This window comes from Rousettus aegyptiacus, unplaced genomic scaffold (genome assembly GCF_014176215.1).
Source record: "Rousettus aegyptiacus isolate mRouAeg1 unplaced genomic scaffold, mRouAeg1.p scaffold_m13_p_3, whole genome shotgun sequence".
In the NCBI taxonomy this organism is placed as follows: domain Eukaryota; kingdom Metazoa; phylum Chordata; class Mammalia; order Chiroptera; family Pteropodidae; genus Rousettus; species Rousettus aegyptiacus.
The window spans coordinates 95,072,384-95,096,738 of NW_023416306.1; the positions used below are offsets into that span (position 1 = coordinate 95,072,384).

General features: G+C 30.4%; 1 protein-coding gene across 4 annotated transcripts in view; it reads right to left on the minus strand.

Moving 5' to 3' along the window:
* Positions 1–24,355, minus strand: part of MIPOL1 (mirror-image polydactyly 1) — a 231,853-nt gene that overhangs the window by 178,401 nt on the left and 29,097 nt on the right. The window contains exons 2-5 of one of the 4 annotated variants that reach the window (XM_036238290.1): positions 21,548–21,598; positions 10,127–10,346; positions 8,405–8,540; positions 7,149–7,254 (exon numbers count right to left, since the gene is read on the minus strand). In XM_036238290.1, the coding sequence (XP_036094183.1) occupies positions 7,149–7,254; positions 8,405–8,540; positions 10,127–10,346; positions 21,548–21,587 (502 nt within the window). In that variant the 5' untranslated portion in view covers positions 21,588–21,598. Of the gene's footprint in view, positions 1–7,148; positions 7,255–8,404; positions 8,541–10,097; positions 10,347–21,547; positions 21,599–24,355 lie in introns of those variants that run through there. The other 3 variants (XM_016138599.2, XM_016138603.2, XM_016138601.2) reach the window with 3 other exon arrangements.

A 24,355-nucleotide genomic window follows, 5' to 3' on the forward strand; every position in this document is an offset into this window, starting at 1 on the left:
TTGTTTGACTATCTACTATTAGGGCTTTACAAGATATTAAATGAATTCCTTGCAAATATAATAGTGTTTTATGAAATTACCACATATATATTTTAGAACCACCAACATTACACTAGGTCTTTTAATTTCCTTAAAAATTGTAATTTCTCTGAATAAATTGATTATTGAGAATTTAAATGGAGATGGTAAATGTCCAACGCACACCGAAAATTAACACATCAACTCCAAGTAGTCTAATGCTTCCATTTTTTTTTTTTTTGCATTTACAATGCCGAATTCAACCTACTACTTCAGAGCTTCCTTTACAGAAGAGACTATTACGTTTTTCTAAAATTAGATCTGAATGCTCAACATTTTATACAGTTAGTTTGTAAATAACTTTTTCTGATTAAAAAGTAATACAGGCTCATTTTAAGAATATAGAGACAAATATTTTACATAGTTTCGTAACTTTCTGCATTATCTAAAATAAACAGAATATGTTCTCATATTCTTCAGCAGTCTTCAAAAATATAAAATACTGTGTAGAATTTTATCATTTGGACATGCCATATTTGACTGAACTAAGATGCTCCTAATGTTAGATTTTACATTGTTCTCAATTATTCACTATATAAATAACACCGTGATGAACATCTTTGTATGCAAATCTTTATACTTAGCAAATTACTTAGGAAAATTCCTAGAAGTATAACTACTACATTAAAAGTCAGCATTTTAAGCTCTTAAGATATGCTATAAATTTTTTCTCTGTAAAGCTGCTATAAATTTATAAGTCCTCACTTAACATCATTGATAGGCTCTGCGACTTTGAGCAGCCCATAAAGACACCAATTTTATCACAGGCTTACTGAGATATACAAGAGTTAAGTCCCTATGACATCTCATCAATGTTATAACAAAACATTATTTGAGGACCTGCTGTATTTACCAATAGCATAGAAAATACTAAAGGTTAATTAGAATACAAAATAAGTTTAAGTAACAAAACTAATAAAACAAGAACTTTTTTTGTGAAACCCTCAATTATTACCTCCAAGTATTTATACAGATAACTCAAAGACTATATAAGAATACTTTCTGAAAATATGCTATTTACATTCAAACATTTTATATATCTGATATTAGAGCTACAATTTTAAATGTGAAATAAATAAGCTTAACACTGAAATATAATTTTGAGATTTTTTTGTATGGCATATCTACTTCAAATTATGATACCAATATGAAAATTCTCAAAAGTAAATGTTATTTTCTACTCTTCTGACACAAAGAATGAACTCTTTTTATAAGAAAACAATGTAAATATTTTCAATTACATAGCAATTTTTATTTTTCCATGCTAATTCATTGGGTGTTTTAATATATTTGTTGTAATGATAGATTGATTATACTTTTAACATTTACGTATTAACCTGAAAAGAAAAACTGAAGTTGTAAGTTTCAAGGATTCTATGTTTTGATGCTTTAGGCAATCACAAACTCCTCTCCTCCCTACCAAAAACAAATTAAAATTCTCTGTAAGAAGGTCTTGACATCATTTTTTCATTTATAAAATTAGTCTAAATTTGAGTACATAGAAAAGAACCTATATTTAAATGCAAAAAGCACACTAAATGCTTACAGAATCAGTAGAGTAAGCTAAGCAAATTATTTAACCGCTGAATTATATGTAAAATGTAACAAAGATAGATAGATAGATAGATAGATAGATAGATAGATAGATAGATAGATAGATAAACAGATAGACAGATAGATAGATTCATAAATATAAGACTTAGGAACTAAGGACCTGTTTTGGCTAAAACCCAATATTGGCCTTATTTCAGTTTAATTGGAAGGGGATCTCAAATTCATCTTCTCCAGGAGATATCAGGAACCTGGATTTCTCTTTGTACCAAAGGTTAATAAGAAATGTGTCTGCAAAAGTCAAACAGCATTAAATACTAAAAACTGATTATTATTCTACAGGAGTTGTTCTGTCATTCATAATCTCTCCATGCTCCAACCTTCCACAGCTAATCTTTAATGGATGACATGCAAGAAAAAAAAATAACATATAAAGCAGATACCCTAGAGTGAACATTTAAGAAAAAGAAAAATAAAGCTTTTTAAAAAAACATTTTAAATAACACAAAAATAACTTATAAAAACTAGTTAAATACTTGTGTGTAAAATTTAAACATCATCTGTATACTGTAAATGTAATAGAGGAATAAAAATTAAAAGACAGTAAACACTAGACAATGCCCACTGAGACTTTTCAGGAAAAATGAAAGATTTAATTGAACAAGTAATTTTTAACAGTTAAAACCACATTACTGACTTACGAGTAAATTAATGGATGCAAAACAAGCCACACAAACTCTCTCTCAGTATCGAACTCAATTTAAGTAAAACAAATTTTGAAGTGTTTGTGGTTTAATCATTTTATTTAGATGAGAAGAGATACTTTACCTAAAGAACAAAGTAAATGTTTCTGTTGTGCTTCTTTAAAATATCCCCTAGTAATTAAAGGTCATATATGCTAATGATTTTCAAATAATATTATTCATATATGTAATTTAATGAGTTAAAACACAGTAAAAAGTCCTAAACAGCTACTATTAGATACTTTTTCCCAATGTTAATACATAGGGAATAAGCTGGTCATTTCAGCTTTTGTTAAGAAGACCTACTAATTACATATTTTTCTCTCACTTTCCTTTTTGTAAAGAATAAAAGAAATAATTTTCATATTTTCGAACTTCCTAAATAAGATTAAATCCGAAAATCAAGGAAAACTAAAAACTGTGGAGATGAAATAATAAAAATACTTTAAAGCTACTATTTAAAAAGAAATACAAATCAATTCTTTCTGAAACAAAACCATATATAAACTAAGGGTTGGTTATTTATATTAGGTACACTTTGAATATGCCTCTTTTAGGTTAAAAAGTCTTGAGAAAATAAGGTGGTGACATCATCATCTTATCATCATAATTATCATTTACTGAGTGCCTTCTATGAGTTAAGCACTTAACTCATTGACGTTTATCTCACTTAAACGTCACAGCAACGTCACAGCAACGTATAAAGTAAGTTTTAAATAAAGCTTAGTGAGGCTGTCATTTACACAAGATAAGTGGTAAAAAGATTAGAACAAAGGTCTAAATCCAAAGTCTGAGCATTTAACCACTACTTACTACAAATGGTGTATGTGTCAGAAGTGACTGCCAACAAAATGTTTGAAATCCCAGATCCATCTATTTGCTGATATATTTTCAGTGCCTAATACCGTGCCTAGTACATAATGGGCCCTCACTTCAATAAATACTTTTTGTTTGCATTTTAAAGAAGTTAACATAGTTCCTATAAAGAGCTTAGTAAAAACAATATCGCTGGTGATGGGGATGTCAAAAAAGAAGGGGAAAGTAAAAAGGCCAACTATTTGAGATTTTATCACGATACAGGATACACTCAGTTTCAAACTCTCGTGAGATCACATTAGAACAGCATTATGTCAAAACCATCAGGGAGGCAAAGGAAATAGGCTTCATGCTATTATAACAGTCTACATGAAGGTTTATCATAGGTATTCATTAAAGTCTAAATTCTTTGTATCTTATTTCATTTCAGATTCACATTTAAGTAAAATGTACCAGTGATAACAAATACATATACTTCAGTAATTTTCTTCATCATCTAATCCTTTGTTTCTAATTTTGTTTTCACTTTTGTTTATTTCCTTTAAAAAAAATCTATTAACAGCAAACCATTAATTTTAATTAAAAGCTGAACAGAGCAAAAATCTTTTCAAGACTTCTGACATTATCAAAGGTTTAAGAATTTCATAAAGAAAAAAATAATCAAATATTAATATTAGATAGAACCTACTGAGTACCAGCTACATACTAGGTGCTTTTAAATATTATCTCTAATCTTTAATAAAATAATTTGGTAAATTAGTTAATATTCGCATCTTACATGGAAGAAAGTAAATCTGGAGAGGCTAATAAGTAATTTGCCTAAAGTCACACAATTCATATTAAGTCAAAGCTGTGATTTGAACACGGGTCAAGACTTTTGATCCTTCCATTTCTTCATTCTGCCTCACAAAGAACTGGGCACCTTTTGTTTTATGTGGTTTTGACTATACTCAATTCTTACTCTTGTAAATTATATAATCAGCTGGAAAGACAAGATGAATTAATTTATACATAAATAATACACATAAAGACACAAAAATAAATAAGGGGCAAATCAGAAACACACAAAAAAAATGGCGTGGGTAAATGGTGAGATCTACTGATAGTCATCATAAAATTTTGGTTTATGTGGTCTTTATGCATCAAACTTATCACAGGAACTATTTTAAGATTAGAAAGCAAGTAACTTTTAAAACATGACATCTTTTATGTTTTCTAATACTATAAATCTAATCCACACTCATCACAGAAAACCTAAAAAGGCAAAAAACTGTTGACTGAAACATTAACACATCTATTAATACTACCAAAATTTGCCTCTCATTTTATGTAATACACATGTATATTTTAAAGAAACTATTTCATAGTTTTCGCCACTTCTTTCACTTAATATTACATTTTCTCATATCAATTATTCTTCAGAAATGGTTTTAATTATTGCATGATATCTCACAGCATAAATGTGCCTTAATTTATTTAATCATTCTCTTATTATTTGATTTTAATTCTCTTGCTATCATAACTAATACTGATGAATATAAATATTTATATTTTATATATTAGAAAGAAACAGCTTCCATTTCCTTGAATACTTCATATTTTAATTACATTTTATTTGAAAAATCTATAGACATATATTTTTGCATACTATTTGCAATTTCTAGTGTGTAGTTCAGCATGTGTTTGCATGTATTTTTTTTAATGTAAAATATCTTGACTTTAAACATTTATATTCTGCTTAAGCACAATAAATACTTAAATATGTGCACATATTTGTCATTTACTTTATCAAATACACTTTTTATTTCGGATCTAAAAATGAGCAGTGAAACAAATATCTATGCTTATGTGGATTATCTGTCCTTTCATATGACACTGAATAAAAAACTTATCACATATAATGGAAGTCATATAGTGTTCCCTCTTCTATTAAGGCTCTGACATAGTTTTTTTATGGTGTTTTTCTTTTTGACTGCATTTACTACTGATCCGGTAGAAGATAAACTGTTTAAGACTGTACGTATAAAGAGAAAGCATGAAAAAGTTTATGAATCTACTAAGAGTCTGTGAACAAATTTCTTGTAGTTTCAAATCAATCGATTTCTTAATTCATTTTTTAAAAATTTTCACATATTACATAATTCTCTCTAATGTCACAAGGAAAATCTCTTTAATCTTTTTTCAGTAAAATAGAACTAAAACATTAAAAAATAAATAAAAATGAATTCTAAGAATTTATACTTTCAAAAAAATATAAGGGATTTTCATTTTGTATCATTTTTGTAACAAAGTGGTTGGACACATCTTTTTTTTAACTAGACTGCTTTGTCCAGAGAAACTATATATACAATGAACTTAATCAATTTAGGGACGATAAGAACATACTAAACATGTTTCAAACATTTAACATTTACTAAAATAATATTTTATCATTAAAAAGAAATATTTGATTAACAAAATAACAAAAACAGTCTTTCCATTTTATGCATGCATGATTCATAGTTTAGCCAAAGGGAACTCTTAAATATATACCAATAAATATTGAAGTATATGATTAGCTCTATTACACAAAAATTTAAATGTAATATTGCTTAATGAGTTTTCTCCTCCAAGAGATAAATGAGCTACGAAGACATATTAATTCATGATTTTCAGTAAGTCATAATGGCATAAATCTCATTAAATTGTTAAATTACACATGCAATTAAATTATGATATAAACATCTTAAAATCAAATGTACTTCCTATAATACCTTACTAGCAATTTGTATATATATTTGATTATAAAAAGCCAACTTTCAAATTGTTCTAAATTTAGATTTGAATTATTCATTTTTAACATACTGTTAATTTTCTTTAAAATATATTACTATTTCCCCACAAAAAATCCGCAAAATTCATGGTACTTTAACATTAACAGAAAAGCAAACACTTGGTATTTTGCTGGAGTATTTATTTATGGACATTTTGGTTGTATTCTCATAGTGATGTTTAGTTCAACAACACACAGTAGTCAGGCTATATCTGTTAATGTCTCTGAGTGATATTACCAGAATTCTTTCATAAATGTACCCAAGGATCAGTGGCTCATAAAGTATGATTATAATTGCAGACTAATCACAAAATACGATTATTTCTTAAAATCATTCTGACATAAAATTGTTAAAATAAGTAATCTCTAAAATACCTTTCAATGCTAATTTCTATTGCTCTGTGAAATTTCTCTTTCCTTACACTAAACAGTGTGAGGAAGAGTCACAGTGACATATATATGTGTATATTTGTGAGAGATTATAACTATTGAGAGTCATCTGATCATACCTGTAACAGGTTACAGATGTATTTAAAAAATTATTTCTCTTTGCAAAGACCTGAGAGTAAAGATAGACTCCAAAACATATTTAAGGGAGTCATTTATAATCTTAAACTTTGGCAACCTTTCACTTTAATCTTCTCAGAGAAAACATTATCTCTATCATTATCCGCATCATTAGATACAAACTTATTAATTGCACAAAATAGATTTTTAAATAGAATGTAGGTTTTCATTAGCAATGAATATATGACTAACTGCATACAATAAAGGAGTATTTCCTCTCTACGAGCTAAAACAATAAGTGGTATTTGAACTGCTGGTTGAAAGGTAGAGGCACTGGTAATCATTATTTCCCCTTGTTTGTTCAGGCCCTTCCAACAAAACAAACAACCTTTTTGTGATTGGATTGACATGGTGTTAACAATGCATTTAATGCCCAAATCAGTATGAATACAGGTAAAGCTCTCACTAATACCAGTACCAGGATGTTAAAGCCACCTATTTTCTAAGCAGCCAAAAAAAAAAGGGACACGGCCTCCCCTCCTTTGGCAAATAAGCTAGTATGCTAGTATTCACCAAGCCATATAATATAATAACCTTGTGTATCTTTCTTAAGGCCATATGTTAATACTCATCTACCATACCTGCTGTCTTTTCAGCAATCTGAGCTTCTGTTGCTTTCTCTTGGAGTTCCAGCTTAAGCCTTAGTTTTCTCTGTTCTCTATCTTCTTTAGTTAGTTTTTCTTGAAGCTTAAACACATTGGAAAAAACCTAAGATACTTATCTGACAAACTTCTTGCACAAATATAATTAATCCTAAAGTAAAATTTTGTGTTTTTTTTAAAAAATAATATTACATTTAACTCCCTAAACACACAACTCCAAAAAAAAAAAAAACCCACAATATTTAAGGTTTTAAGGTATTTTACTAACCAATAATTTCTTTTAATGAACAGCAGTTCAGTTTCGCTTAGTAATTCTAACAGTTTGAAACAAAATTAAGATAATAATCTTAATATCCGAAACGAGTTTCCCTTTGGGAATGCCATCTCATCGTATTCCATTTAAATTGGAACTAGCACCTAATTCATAATTGGCACATAATAAATAACTGTTAAATAAAAAACAGAAGATATCTCCTGCATGCAGAATCTTTCCAAATTGTTTTTGATATTTTTTAAATCTCTGCCTTGGCTTTAGTCATTTGTATTGTTTTCTATCAGACATGATCAACAATTCTACCATCATGCTTCAGTTTGGTTAGGTCAAACAACTAGCATAGTAAAATCAGAAAAGTATGGAGACGTTAAAAAAAAAGAAGGCACAAAAAATGAACATCATTTAATGCTCAAAGACATATAACTAGAAAAAGAATGAGGAAAGATAAAATACAACATAAGCTGGATTAGACAAAATGCACCAATATAACACAAGGTAAATGACAATATTACCAAGTCCTGCTACTTTAAAGTTTAATTACATATATTTTTGGGGTGAAATATAGGGCACAGATGCTAATAAAAAAAAAAAAGAGGAAAAAGTTAAGAAAGTAATGTAAAACCAGCACATTAAATTTCTCATTCTCTATAATACTGGAATAAAATTTTACCATAGTAAAATGTGAATGAATCTTTTTTCAGGTACATATTCAAAGTACCATAGATTTATGAAAAAGGAAATGATATCACAGGCCAGCAAGGGCAGGAAACCAAAGAAATTGCTTTTTGTAGCCAAATGCCAACTCAATAACACCCTGTTGGCATGATACAGCAACAACATAAAGCTACTGGTAAAGGATTAAAGTGCACAATAAAACTAAATTATGGTGGACAACGAAGCAAATTTAGGAGGTCAACAACTAAAAGCACAGCATATAATTATCGGATTTTCTATATTGTACCTTTTTATTGCTTGCTCTGAGATTGTCCAATTCTGTTAGAAGAAATGCTATCATCTTCTCTTTATTTAAGTCTGAAGTAACTTGACAAGGAATCATACATTCATAATGCAAATCATTATTTGTACGTTCCATAATGCTGTAATAAAGAAAACAAACAACATAGACATATGATTTCTACTATACAGGATCTATAAATTTTACCCTGCTAATTGGGATGGGGACAAGTTTAATCTTAACAATAATATATAGTTACTTAATTTAAAATTTCTTTTGTTATTCACTGTTACAAGAAAATCCTATGGATAAAAAGAATAAATATATCAATTTTATGGAGGTACTAATCTATCAACTGACAGAACTAACTCTGACGAAAGCATTTAGTAACATCTACAGAGACTCACAGTTCAGTATACTTAAATAATTCAGGTTTTAGTGGCTGGGAATATTAAATTAATTTGTACTTTTAGTCAGGACAAAATATATTTCCCGCTTTCTTGAAAATGGGAATAATAATCATATTTTTCCAATTTGGTTGACAGAATATCAATTTCACTATTAAATTCAGAACATTAAAAATGAAAACATTTTCCTGTATAGGTAAGCAAAAAAATTTTTTGACATTTTGCATGCTATTTGAGTATCAAAGAACAAGTAGTACAAAGAAAGGGAAAGAAAAAGAGATGGGCAATTTTTTTTTTATTAAACAGAAATAAATCTTAGCATCTCTAAGAAAAAATTAAGCAATGAGGCCTGCCTGGGACAGTGCCACTCTACCGACCATGTGTATCTTCTGTTGCAATTATACTAGATGTCTCATACTCTGACTTTAGCCCAATCTCTATCTATTTTTCCCATGTAGTTATAAAATGTTATCACCTCTTCATTCATCCTTACCTCTAATCCCCTATGGTATACTCAAATCTGTACTTAAGTAAGAATATAACTCATTGCTAAGAGGTAGAGACATGTTAACATGCCTACTGAATAATTTTTAAGTAAACAGCAATAGCTATTCCTGTGAAAAACTGTTAAAATATATTCTATGAAATAAGATTTTTTTTTCCAGACTGAAAATATAGTAATCAATGAAATTTTTGTAATTTAGTAAGTAGTATTTTCATAATAAATGACTAATTATCAAAGTATCTTTAATCCCATACAGAAAAGGCAACGGTGTCACAAATTCAAATCCTTTCATGGGATAGATAGGTAAGGTGAATGGGTAAAAGCTGCAGAATATAAAATAATAAGAAAGTCTAATTGGAATGTATAAGGCCCTTCTAAAAGCATTCGAACTTATTTAAATGAAAAATAATGCTAACCAAAACCAAAACACATCTTGGGGCTTATTTTGTCTTTGAGCTGCTGGTTTTAGGCTCTAATGAATAATATTCCATTTATATCAACTCAATAGTTATTTCCCAATCCATAATGAAAGGTCACAGAAAATATATTCAACAAGAAGGAATAAAACCTCATGGCCTTTATTCAAACCCATCTTGTACTTTTTTACTAAGTAATCTAGACACATCATATCAATATAATGGAAAGAGGAGAAAACTCTGGTAGATTTCACCAAATTTTAATAAGTTAGTGACATGTCCAATTTAGCTCATACTATAAATAAGGGAGAATAGAAGGAGGGAGAGAAGAAGGAAGAGAAGAAGGAAGGAAAAGGTCTCCCAATTCTTACTTTTTAAATCTAAGGCTGCGAGCACTCACTTGGATTTTTCAGTCGTGTAGTAAGATGACTCATCACCTGGATAAGAAAAATTCCTTGATCTCTGTCCTGGCAGTTTTGTAACCTCACATGTGGCTTCATTAACTAATTCACTGGATTTCTGATGCACGCTTCCCTTAGAAGTCACAGTAAGTTGCTCATCTGGCTGTGTACTTTTATTTCTTTCTGTAGTCTCCTGTTCAAGATAACTATGGGCTGTATCTGTATTTAAAACAATACAAAAACACAATATATGCAACACCATAGCTACATACTGAATAATTCGAATGAGAATTTTGGGGATTGTCTTATAGCTTTAAACATATACTTTCTAGTCTTACTCCTATTGTAATCACATAAGCATACGCAGTGTGGTTCTGCCATTAATATTTCCATTCCCACAGTGAGTGGGCGTTTAGGACAGTGATTTAAACCTTGCCTGCAGGTTGGAATAACCTGAGGCATTATCCTACAGCCCAGACCATGTCTTAACTAATTAAATCAATATCTCTGAGAGTGATCGGGTGACAATCAAAGCTGAGAAACATTGATTTAGAGGTATTATTTTCAGATTACTTTTTCTCTCTAAATTTTGAAAAATAGGCCGCAAGAAGTTAATGATTAGAGTGAAATGATGCTATACATGGAACTATGGTATCATACTGCCTGGATCAGAATTCCACCTTTGCCAAGTGCATAACTTTGGCCAAGAAACTTAACCTATCCATGCCTCAATTTCTTATTTTTAAAATGAGAGCATAGTAACACCTGAGTTGTTATGAGGATTAACTGAATTAATAATGCATGCAAAATATGTGGCCTAGTGTCTGACACATCAATAAATGTTAGGTATTATTTCTGTAATCATCATAATATAAAATAAATATAAAAATTCTTAACTTCCATTTTCTCAGATATGTATTATACCTGCTCTGCAAATGAGACTATCCATACTCTTCTACTGGGACTTTAATTTTACTTTAGAGTAAACAAGGCTGATTCATAAGTGTTTTCTTTCTCTCTGCCTTTTTATTTTGACCAACTATTTTACCACCAAATGTTGTTTTAAAAAAATCCTCTGAATGTTCTCAATGCTCTTCTACTGTGCCATATTGTATTTACCTATATTAGAATTCAATCATTTGCACAGAAAGTTTGACCCTTCTAATTAATTTAGTTATTCATTAATTTTAATAATTTATGGAAAACCTACAATGTGGTATGTCAGTGATAAGTACTAGAAAAACAAAGACAAGAAATAGACTTTCCTCAAGGACTCTGTAGTGCAGAAAGGAAGGCAAACTGATCTAATGAACTGAATACAATGTGATAAGAACTCTGGTTGGGTATAGAGACCAAATACAATATATACTGATGCTCATGTGGAAACTCTGGGAATATTTCACAGAGGTATTTGTTCCAAACGAGGATAAGTAGGAATGTGCAAAGTAATAAACTGCAAAAAGGTTTGAGTTAGGTGAAGTAAAGAAAAAGTTGACAGACTGTGAGAATAACAGAAGAGGAAGAGCAGGCATGGGCACAGAGTTGAAGAAATAGCTTTAGGGAAAACAGTCATTCCTCCTACTGAAATGACAAGACGTTACAGTCAGGGAGAGAACATTTCTAATATGAGTAACACATAACAGCAAAGTCCATGATGTAGTTCATCTGGGAATGGGTTGATGAAATAGATGGATGGGGAAGGCTACTTGGAGAGGAGGAAATCAAAGAGCCAGGGTAATGAAAAAGTGTCAACTTTGAAGACACTGAAGTCATCCAGAAAAATAGCAATAAACACAAAGGAGAAATGAGAGCCAAATGCAAAAAACTTCATGGACTGCATAAACATGCTAAAGAGAGAGAGAGAGAGAGGAATGAGAAAGGTGACAAGAACTGATTGTAGACAAGTTATTTCTTTTACCTTCACATTTTGAAATAATTTCAGCCTTATAAGAAGTTGCAAAACCAGTACAAAGAACTCCATATACCCTTCGCCCAGATTCCCCAGATGTTAACGTTTTACCACACATGCTTTACATTCATTTTCTATGCATCTATGTATCTACCTACCTACCTAAACATATATAATTTTTTCTGAAACATTTGAAAGTTGCAGGCATGATGCACTTTGACTTTTCAAGTTAGATTTTAAATACTGCTCTATCATATTGCATCTTTCCAAATTTTCTTTACCTATTCCAAACCTAACTTATATTCAGTTTCTGAGTTAGTACCTTCTGTAAGTAAAAAAAAAAAAATAATAGCACTTAGTGACTCTAATTCAGTCTTCAATTATTTTTCTTAAACTTTCTGGCATAGGAGAAAGATCTTTAGGAAGTGATAATGAGATAAAGCTACTCAAAGCTTTTACCTAAGCTGTTTGTATTGCTTTGTGTTTTTCCTACAGCTATTTCTTCTCCTCACTGCTCATGCCTATTCTTCCTGTTCTCTTCTTATTCTTAAAGTCTGTCAACCTAACTCAAACCCTTTGGCAGTTTACTACTTTGCAAATTCCTACATGTTTGGAAGAAATGCCTTGGTGAAATTTTCCTAGAGTTTCCAGTTGAGCATCAGTATATCTAGCATATTTTGCATTTGGTCTCTATACCCTAGAGTTCTTATCACATTGTATTCAGTTCATTAGATTGGTTTGTCTTCCTCCCTATACTACAGAATCCTTGAGGGAAGAGTCTGTTTCTTGTCTTTATTTTCCTAGTACTTATTACAGACATATCATACTGTAAGTTTTCTATGAATTATTAAAATTAATGAAATAGGATTACATATAGAAATATAAACATCAATGAAATTCAATAAAAAGTAAAGTTACAGGTTTTGCACACTAGTCAGTTAGATAAGATAAATTTTTAAAAGAATATTCACTTCTGATTCAAACTTTTTCTCTAAAGAGATGACAGTTAAAACTAAAACTATTCTACTGCTTCCTCACTCTCTCATATAGTTTAAAATGGAAACTATAACCTACTTCAGTGTTTAATCAATGTCATTGTTAATTGTTTCAACATTATTACTATTATTACTACTTAAATTCATTTTTCCATTTGGATTTAGAAAATAAAATTTTCAATCTCTTCTTCATAATTCTCAAGTCTATAAGATCTAACTTTCCTTATAGTTAAACACAAAGAATTTTTTATGATGACTATCGATCCCTTTATTTACTCTTCTGTGGTCACACCAATATTATTTGGACATAAAAATTTGATGACTTCAAACCAAGTATGTACCTTAATTTTTGCTATTACTATCTAGTGCTACCACTTCCACGTAAACTTATCCTGTGATCATTTGAAAAAAAAATGTTATGGGACGTGGTTTCATAGTGTAGTGGTTAGCACGTCTGCTTTACACACAGAAGGTCCTGGGTTTGCGCCCCAGTGGAGCCACAGTCTGTGGTCTACGGCCATGCCACCCTGAACAAGCCTGATGTCTGATCTCAGAAGCTAAGCATGATGCACTTTGACTTTTCGGGTCTGGTTAGTACTTGGATGGGAGACCACCTAGGAAGACCAGGTGCTGTGGGCATAAATAATAATAAATAATAATAAAATAAAATAAAATAACGCTATGGAAGACTACTACTAGGTTTTCCTCAAATGGCACCTACAGCTATTGCTAGGAATAGTTTATTCACCTGGGGAAAATGGGTGGATTTGGTGAAGATTTTTTTGAGGAATCCTAATATTTAATATATGTGCCTTGGCTGGCTACACAATATATTCTGAAGGTCCTGTATCCCTTTAGTGATTTTCACGCTGTTTCCAATGGACCATTTTCAAGACCTAATAGATTCTTTATTTCTGGAGGTATTAGTATTGCCAACTATCTCAATGTTAAAGTTGTTATTAAATTCTCAATTCCTTAAGTCTAGAAAATTTGCAGTATTATATCATTTCTTACAACAGAAAGCTTTAGGATCCCCTTTGAGTTCAATTATTCAATTATACATCAGTCAATGTATAATATACTCAGTTGAATTGAAGCTACCTAAAAAATCATGACTCATTGTCAAAAAATAACTGTTATTTCACAATTACTATACAAAAGTGAGGAGGTGGCAGAATCAAATAGGGATTCTTAGAGGCTGGGAAATTCTGTTCTGTCTGGCTTTGTAAATAGTTTGTGACAACTGGTATCTGTGTAAACGGATTTGATGGTCCCTAGGGGGGTCAATACTGTTTACAGAGCTGTTTCTTCAGAGTGGTTGAGCTAGAATTGTCTCTAGGGATCCTACTGGGGTTACTCAGAATAGCAACATCCCAGCTACCTGAGAGAGCTCACCATCAGAAATGAGAAAGAGAAATAGAAGTACTATAGACAAGTCATTTAAATAAATGAATCTCTTGTTTCTTCAGATGCAGGTGCCACTCAGGGAAATTTATATCAAAAATAAACCATAAGGAGGCAATTTGTTAATGTGCTCTCTGATACTTGCTAACACAACCGGTCACTGCGTCTTTAAACTTTTTTTTGGAAGGGTTACAACTTCTACTGTAGCATTTGATTTCATAAATAAATTAAAAGCCTCATGTTTATTGCTTCTTTCTTTTGTATGTTGTCGATCACTACATTATGTGAAAACATCAAAATGATTTTTTTGGGATTAAATTAGTATATAAATTTGCTGTGATGATGGAATTACTATAGTCCACATTTTAAACAAAAGATGTCTTCTTCAATGGTTACGAATTTTTCTAAATAATTAGTTTCAACATAATCGGAACAACGATTATCAGTTAGTGGTCCTAATAATTCTACCAATTCCTTAAGTTAAATCTATCTGTGTGTACAAATACTGTTCATTTCTTTTACTAAATATTTCTATTTGTTTCTTTTTTGTGGGAGGATTAGTTTTACACATTTGCATATCTGGGTACTTTTCTCCAAATCATAAAAGAAAACGACATCAGAAACATCTGTCATATCACAGTGGTCTCACCTAATGTAAGTGCGTACAAGGGAAGAGTTTAGACCTTCCAACTAGACCGCTGGTGTATTTAAATCTTCCAAGCAGAACCACAGACTGCAGGGTTTTTAATTCTGGCTCTACCACATAGCTATATGACTTTTAGCAAATTACTTAACCTCTCATTAGCTTCCTTATCAATAAAAAATTACATAATAATACCACTGATCTCAAAAGGTTGTTATGAGGATTAAATTATTTACATTATATAATTTCTTAGAAAAGTGTCAGCACAGAATACACTCAATGTTAGCTATTAGTAGCTGCAAAATCCATTTTGTTAAAAGCAAAATATTTTCTTATTAAACTGTAAGAATAAATATCCAATGAGAAACATATAATAAAGAGAAAACACATAACAAGGTTAAAATCTGTAACTAATAAATAATGGTTTAAGAAAGTTTATATCGGATTATAAAATAAATTAAAGAAATAATAGGACTTCAAAATTTAGAAATCCTGATATTAGGAAAAGATCCTGAAAGAAAATCCAATTCCGTAGGAATAAAACTAATATTTCTGTAAATTCAGCCCCATGGCAGGAAAATAAGAAATTTAAATAGCATGTTTCTGTAACATAATTTGAGTACTCACTGTATTGGCACATGATATTAGATATAATCAGGATCATAGCTAATAGATCATAGGCATTTATCCTTCACAGATTCTGATTTAGAAGTCATATGAAATCAAATAACTTTTGGATCTTTGGCTTAAAAAAGCTGTTACTTGGGTACTATATATTCTTTCAGGATTCTGGAGATTTTTGTTGTTTTGTTTTGTTTTGGCTTAAGAAGGAAAAAAAACTATAAACTATAACTTTCATTTGCATTGGTCTGCATACCCGCTGCGTACATTTCAAGTGCTCAAAACCACATGTAGCCATTGACTACCATGTTGGAAAGCACACATAAAATCTTAAGTAGTTCTAATAAGGTGTTACTATATAATATTGATGGGAAGTCAAAAATACTTGGGGAAGAGCAGCTGGATGTAGCTATTAGATACTGAGGTATGGTTTTATAAAGGTTTTTTATAAAGCTGTAAATGATGAAACCTGTCAATATCACATAATTTAGTCATTTGGGGCCACAAGGGTTGAATATTCAAAATAAATTATATCCTTTACATTCCTACATATGGTTATATACCCAGATAAGCATGTCAAAATGAAGTGGTGAGGTTATTTCATCTTTGATTAAGACAGTTCTGTGACTTAGTGTACCATGTTTCAAGTCTTTCACTCGTTAGTCACGGAAATTACTGAAATTGTTACTTTTTTTTTATTATTACAAAAGCTATTAAAGTGGTGGTACTACACCAAATTTTAACAAGTTTTTGTTTCATTGTCTGAAATAATCATGAACACATCAATATTCATTCTTTTGGGAAAAAGGTCAGGTTTCTGTGTAAGAACTAAGTTCTACAGTAATATTTCAGCTTCTAAATTTTAAGATTCTTCACTATATGAAGGCTATGAACACAGTATAATTGTGTAATCTCCTTAAGCTTAGATTAACTTATGAACATATCAGTTTAAAAAAAAAAAAGGTTTGTAAAACTTACATCACCCTATTTAAACCTTTACACATATTATTTAGGCTGGAATGATTGTGAAAACTATCCTACAGTGTGATTAACTAACATAATGGCAATTGTTACTCTTTTTTTCCCCCAGTTATATAAACTATTCAGCTACTTTCTATATATTCCTAACCTTTTCAACTTTTCTCAAATTTTCTTATCATAAAGAATAATTTATATAAAGCCGTTAAACTATGAATGAACTAGGTAAATCTTTAATTTCTACAACTTCAAGTAAAATGTTTTGTATTTTTTTAAGTATGAACATATACCAATTGTCCATGAATTCACCAATTTTATATATCATATATACAAGGCAACTTTTCCAATAACAAGTATAAAGAGAAAACACAGATTTTCTTTATATGTGCCTTTCTTTGTACTTAAGAGAATTTTTAGATTTGGAAAACAAAACAGAAGAATCACCAGTCAGATACTAAGTGGAAATCACTGAAACACAATGTTAGTTCTAATGGATGGATGATTGTGTTTGGTCTTTTGAAACTTTGAAGTATAGGTAAGTCTTGATCACACAAATTAATAAATCCTAAAGCTGGAGTTAACAATAACCATTACACCCAAATTCTGCAGCTTAGCCCAGCCAATTTTTCAAAAGGTCAGGTTGTGAACTGGAGAAGATCAGGGAGGTCCACCGCATAGCTTTGTTGCCAGGCATCTCTCGTCTGGATTGTTGCAGGCATTTATTAGTATTCGTCAGCAGACTCAACAGAGCAAACAAGAAATTCAAGCACGAATAATAAAATGAAATGCTGCTATATAACCCTTTGTCATTCAGCAAATATGGGACTTTTTAGCTACATTGTTCCTAAACCTGGGTTACTACTTTAATTTTTCTCCACAGTGCTGTCTGAATGAGTATGCATGTGTGTTAAATGCAGAGCTCCCCTAACAACTGCAGGACTGCCATTTAATCTGTTGGTAGATGGACCATTTCCTGTGGGAACCCTAGCTATGATTTCCAGATCCACCAAATAAATCTCAGATTAAGATTCCAAATGAAACCTGCCTTTGGCAGATAAAAAATGTCAAGATGGATATAAACAGTAAAATTATAAATTATCTAGGTGTTGCATGACAAACCAATGTTCAATTTTTTTTTGTTGACATGTTCCCAGATATCAAAACTATATGAGACATTCATCAAATGTCACACTTTCACAATATTGGAGGCATCATTAAAACTGTTTGACTAAGGACCTCAAAGTGTTTAAGCAGTAGCTCAAAAGTATATTTGTGCAAAGTAGAAGAATAAATTTACATATCAGCAGCAGCTCATAAGGGAAGGGTAAATATTCTGTTTATCTCTCATTGTAATTCAGGTTACTTTAAATACAAGGTTTTAGGAAATCATTATACTCTATATGGCATCATTACATAACTTTCTATGCAAATTATGTATGTTTTATTCAAATTAACCATTTGTCCCTCCAGGAAAAGAAAAAAAACATAAAAGAAAAGGTGGAGACTCCCATTTCATTAATCAACTGTGACTACTATACTAGTGTCATGTTAATTACACTATAGTATCACAGGCTCCTTGTTAGAGTTAGCATTTTTAACTTTTTAAAAAAGCATTAAATACCTGAAACTCCGCAAAAAAGCCTGAGAAAAGTAATTTTTTTTTTAATAATATGTTCATTTCAAATGACTTGGCGGAAGAAGGAGACTTTAAAAAAAAGAAAAAGGTAATAAAGGACCAATGCAGAACATCTTAGAGAGCAAATGGCCTATTAAAAATGCAAAGGAAGTCTCTGATGGTAGTCTCTATTGCACTCTCAGGAGATCAAGGACTGTTTTTTTAATGAAAATTTTTGTTTTGTCTTTGCTCTCCTTACCTGGACTAATGCAGCCCTGTCCTGGTCTTAAACTCTATATGGGCTGATTATAAAATATAGGCAATGAAGCTTACTGGAAAAAAAAAAATCAAATTTGCTGAACTGAAATCATTACTTTTTAAAACTTTAAACTCTTAAAAGCAATTGAATAAAAGGCTTCAGTGACTCTAAATTTAGCAACATTTGTTTTTTTGATAAAAATTCAAGAACCATTTAATCTACTTAAAAAAGGAATTCATTCATATTAAATTACTTACATTAACCTGTGGAAAGGATACAGAATACTCTGTACTCCCTCCATATTCCGACTGTTAAAATTTATACAAAAGCCTGAAACCTTAAAGACTACGTATTTATTCTCTTTCCTATCATATTTCTTCTAATACATGCGTTGCTACAAGGAAACTAATGCTGAATAAACTCTACCTATCCAAATCCGTTAGGAATCAATATTAATCTGAAAATTTTGAACAGATGGGGGAAAAAAGACAGGACATTAACTGAAGAAGGAAATAAGGGTATCCTGTGCTGAACTCTGTATTACTATACAAAAAGTGCTCAAATCAATAAACATTACTATGTTTTAAAGTACATTAAATTACCTTAGATACAGCCAGTAAAACTGTATTAAAAAGGAGGATTTAATTTCTAATTTTAAAAACACTTAATTAGCAAAAACTAACATATTCAGTATGCCTACAAGAGTAATTATATCGATATAAAATGATTACTTTTAACTTTTTCCCCACTAGCATTCTGATTTGAAAGTACCAAAGTTTTGATATGTAAAGACTAGAATCACTCAAAAAATAAAACTGAAAATTAAAATAGAATTTTCTAAAATGATTATTTTTTTACCATACATCATCAGCACAATTTTATCATTTGGCAATGGACTATCAATTTTATCCAAAAGCTACAGGTTAGAATATTTTTAATTCAATCATTTAAACTATGAAATAATATATGTAGCCAATTTTAAAATTCTGTAGTCTGAATTGTTCTTAGTTTGCTTTTTTATAGTCTCCAAGAAAAAACGAAAGCACAAAAGGAAAAACACAAAGAAAAATTATATCTGAAACTTCCCCCCAAAAGATTAAAAAAATACTGTCCTGAATGATAAGCTGTTTTTATTAAACCACATGCGTGTGCACACCTACTCAGACCAACATGCCCCCAACACACACACAGACACACACACACCCGGAGTATTTAGTAACTCCCCCAAAATATTTTATTCAACTATCAAATGTATTTACAACCAAAAGTAGTTGAATAAATGTAGTAAACGTAATCATATCAGTCCTACCCAACAAATAGCCAGTCAACGTACACACAGGACTTTTATAGTAATCATACTAGAAGTGACAAATACAGTCACTATGGAGAACACAACAATTATCTTAAATATAAGAAACTGAAACTCGAATTTATATAAAATTAAAGATTCACTAATATTATATTAAGATTTGTATGGTAAATATGTGTTCCAGGAAGTGCTCTAGCATAAAAGAGCCATAATCAGAAATGAATGAGAGTCTTTTATCAAACAGCTCAGAATCATAAGAATGAAAAATTTTAAACAAAGCAAAAAACTTGTGAAAAATTCAAGTTGGTTTTTCTATTTCAAAAAAAAATTCATATTTTCATAGCCACAAATAAATTTGAAAGAGCCTGCATATTAAGAGTAGAGTTGAATATCCTTAAATCAAAGAAATAATCACAAGTGGTACAGGGATAATCCTATCTATAGTACAGAAATGAAGAAGTGGTCCTGTTAAAAAAAGAAATTTACCATTTTTCATGCTTATTCTTCTCAGTAATTATTATTTTTATAAAATGAATTACCAAAGTATTGTAAGACGCCCACATGGAAGAGTATAGACTGAACTGATTTAAAACACTCTAAATAGGGTAAAAACAAAAATGAAATAAAGATTGCTATTATCTCACAAACTTTTCTCTTATTAAGAATTTATGGGTAGGTTCATCAATTGCAGCAAATGTCCCAGCGTATTGGGAGAAGCCAATGGCGGGGAGGTTGTACGTACAGCGGGAGGCTGTAGGGTTGAAGAGTAGGGGGTATAATGAGAATTCTGTACTTTCCGCTTTATTTTGCTGTGAACCTACAACTGCTCTACAAAATAAAGTTTATTTTAAAAACTTCAAAAAAAAAAGGTAAAAAATATAATATATAGCATAAATTCACAGATGTTAATTATTCATATTAGAAATGATGAATCTCAAAATTCAGTTCATAACAAACTTTATAACCAGTTAAAAAACTGTTGCCCTTGTAAACATTTTTTGTTTTTTCATTCCCTTTTTCTACCAAGGCCAAGGGCAGAATCACAGAATCATTCATATCATGCTCAAAAGTAAAGACACTCAGAATCCCATTTACTTTAAAAGACTTTATTTAAAATAAAATGATTTTTTTCTTCATTAAATAGTATAACCTCAATCATTCTTTTTCAGAGTTGCCTTGGCATTTCCTCTGGAAGTGAATCAGTCCTTGCTGGCCTGCTGCCAGTAGTCCTAAAACCACTCTCAAATATTCTAGACAGTCATGTGTAAAGCTAACAGCACTCTATTAAGTTAGGTACTATGGAGATGAATAGGAAATTTAATCAGACCTCAGAAATGTTTTTTTTTAACCCCTCTACGGCATCTGGAAAGAAAATTCTTAAATTCACACTTGTCAAAAGGAAAAAGGCACATAGTGTGAAGTCAATAGTCTGAAGATTTCTATTGCAATGGGATTTTAAAACAGGCAAAATTAGATTTTATCCTAAATAAATATTATTGATTTCATATTCTATTCTATCAAATATAACTATGCTAAATATTAGCTATACTACTTTGAAAAAAATCAAGTTTCTAATGATATTGTGAACATATTTGAAGAGAACAGACTTCTAATAAAATTGGTAATACTACTTCAAATACTGTTATTTATGTTTCTTAATGCTTTTAAAGCTTTTTTATATACCTACCTTTTACAGCTGGATGAATAACAGTAACAACCACTGCCATTTATTTAGGCCCTGTAAAATATATCAACAATCCTTTTTCTTTTTTTTATCTGTAAAAACCATTACCACTACACTACTGAAAAATAATTACTCTGGTATATGAAATATATATACGATCCCTAATTTTCAAAACAGTCCTAAGGAATTATCTCCTTTTCTATATGTAAGAAACTCAGGCTTAAAAATAATTATGAAACTTACACCTAAGTCTAGTAAGTGAGGTAATAAGTAAAGATTAAAAAACTGAAACTCAGGTCTATCTATCTCCAAAACCTGTGTTCTTTCTACTACAATATTTTATCGAAATTATTAAATGCGCAGTGCAATTTACTTTCTGCTTTAAAACAAATAAACAAAAGCAAATTACATGACTTATTTAGGGAAAATATACCACTACTTTCTAGAAAGCAAGTAATTAAATACAATTCAAGTTCTGTAATTTAACATAGAATAATTAATTATCCAGATATTTTCAAAATCTTGAATTTCAAAGAGCATCTAATCATGATCCCTAGGGAATCATTTTTTTCCTAACAGCTATCTTGCTGGTAGAAATGGATGTCTATCTGTACGACTTGCCATTTCCTGCCCCTTTATCTTAAAAGAAAATAGTTTATGAAAATAATATGATTATAAAATTTTAGTCATAATAATCAAAGACATTTAAAAGCATCCTAGATGTTTTTCTATAATGTTTCTATAGATGCCTACTCTTACATAAAATGCTTATAAATCATGCAACAGTTTTAGATGTAATTCAATTACATAAAAACAGATGGACAAAACATAACAAGACTATATACTTTATGAAAAGACAGAAACATAAATGAGCCAATAATAAGAGACTGATGGTGGTATGCAGGTTCCAAATACCAAGCAAAAATAAACAGTATTCTGACTCAGTAAGAAACTAGTAAACCACTTATAAATTACCTTTTGCTAGGTTTCAGTCCTAGTTATTTATTTTGTTTGGTAGAAAAACCATAAGAATCATGACTACAAAAGGTAATCGCTAGTTCAGTTCTAAAATAAAGAGGACAGCTGCCTTTTACTTAAGATTCCTCAAGATAAGATTACAAAAATATTTGCTAGCCTCCAATAAACTAAAACATGTAAGGACTCTATTAATACAAGCAGTTCTAGAAATGGTTTTTCATCTCATTTCAAATGCATACAATGATTTAAAATCACGCTTACATATTAAGCATAAAATAGTTTTAAAACATGATTTATATTTAAATTGAGGTAATACATAAGTAAAAATTACTCTGTATAAAATACATATTAACTTTATTTTTCTAAAATGATAAACCTAAAAATGATATTGAAGAAACTCATGACATTGAAAGGTTTTTGTCTAAGGCTTCTTCAAGTGTGATTCTTACCTTCAATTGGTAAGAAATATTTAAAATAGAGCAGAATTAATATTTAATTTGGATGGGCACAGTAACCTTTTTTAACCTTTCTTAGGGAACACTGACCCCTAAAGGTTCTAAATTTAATTATGTTTCACAATATTCTAAATTTAATTGGCATCCAGACCTCATATTTACTTGCATTACTGCAGGTATGTACACAGACGACATATATGTTTATTTGCAAATAATATGTAAACTAAATCTAATGGACTATTATGTACTATAAAACTAAACCATGTTTCTGCTAATTATATAAAAACCACCAAAATTTAGTTTAAGAAATATCCAAAAATGTATTATACTAGTGATTAATTGTTCATAAGAGGTTTCTGACCCTATGCTTTTTTTGTTATGTAAATAAAAAATAAGTAAATGGTAAAAAGGGCTAAACAACCAATCATATAATAACCCATTCTTTCTGAAGGTTGACTTTACATATGTCCTTTGAGTATGACCTTTCATTCTTTGCTTAAAAAGCAGGAAAAAAAGAACCTTGAAAAACAGAAAGTTTTCATGAAAGGGCAAAACATCATTTATTTAATTAAGAAGCCAGAAGATGTTGATGCCTTTTTGGCAACATTTATTCACTCAGCTATTGCTTCCAGGCTTAAAATTTCAGTCATTCAGGGTTATGTTTAACTACCTAAAGAAACCTGGACACATTTTGTAGATGTCTTCACCTGTCCTACCTACCAATCTCATCTTAACATTTTCCAAAATACTTATAACACCAAAAACAAAGGAAAATGTAAATCGTTTTATATCTGTTAACATTATAGATCTCATCAATTCTTTGACTTCAAATATTTCAACAATGTTTCTACAATAAAGCTAGAAAAAGGATAACTACTTCGGCACTCCTCATGAAATTCGTAAGATGACACAAAAGCAAATCTGTGTAATACAAGTGTTTAATTAGCTTGATTTCTTTAAAGGATAAGTAAAATAATATAAAATAGAATAATTATTTACAAGAGTATACTATGAACATCAGTGTAAGAGAGTTTTGAAGCAATTTGTGCTTTATGATAAATCCCATGACCCTTGCTATTGAGATGACTATGTAGATTTTACTGTTTAAACATATCAGGTATCACAAAATTCAAAAGATGTTATTACTTTCACCTGCTTAATTCTTAATAATGTTTCATTAGCAGGCCTTTTATATAAAGGAATGTCCTATTCCTATTTCCAATATCAAAAAAAGCCTGTAAAAATGCCAATTTTCTTAATGATGTTTCACTCACATATACTACAGTCTATGTTTCCTACAAACTATTGATGGATTCACATCTTTAGCCCTAAAATCTTTTCATAAGTGTCTTAGAGCTTTAGCAACTCCCTTCCTTTG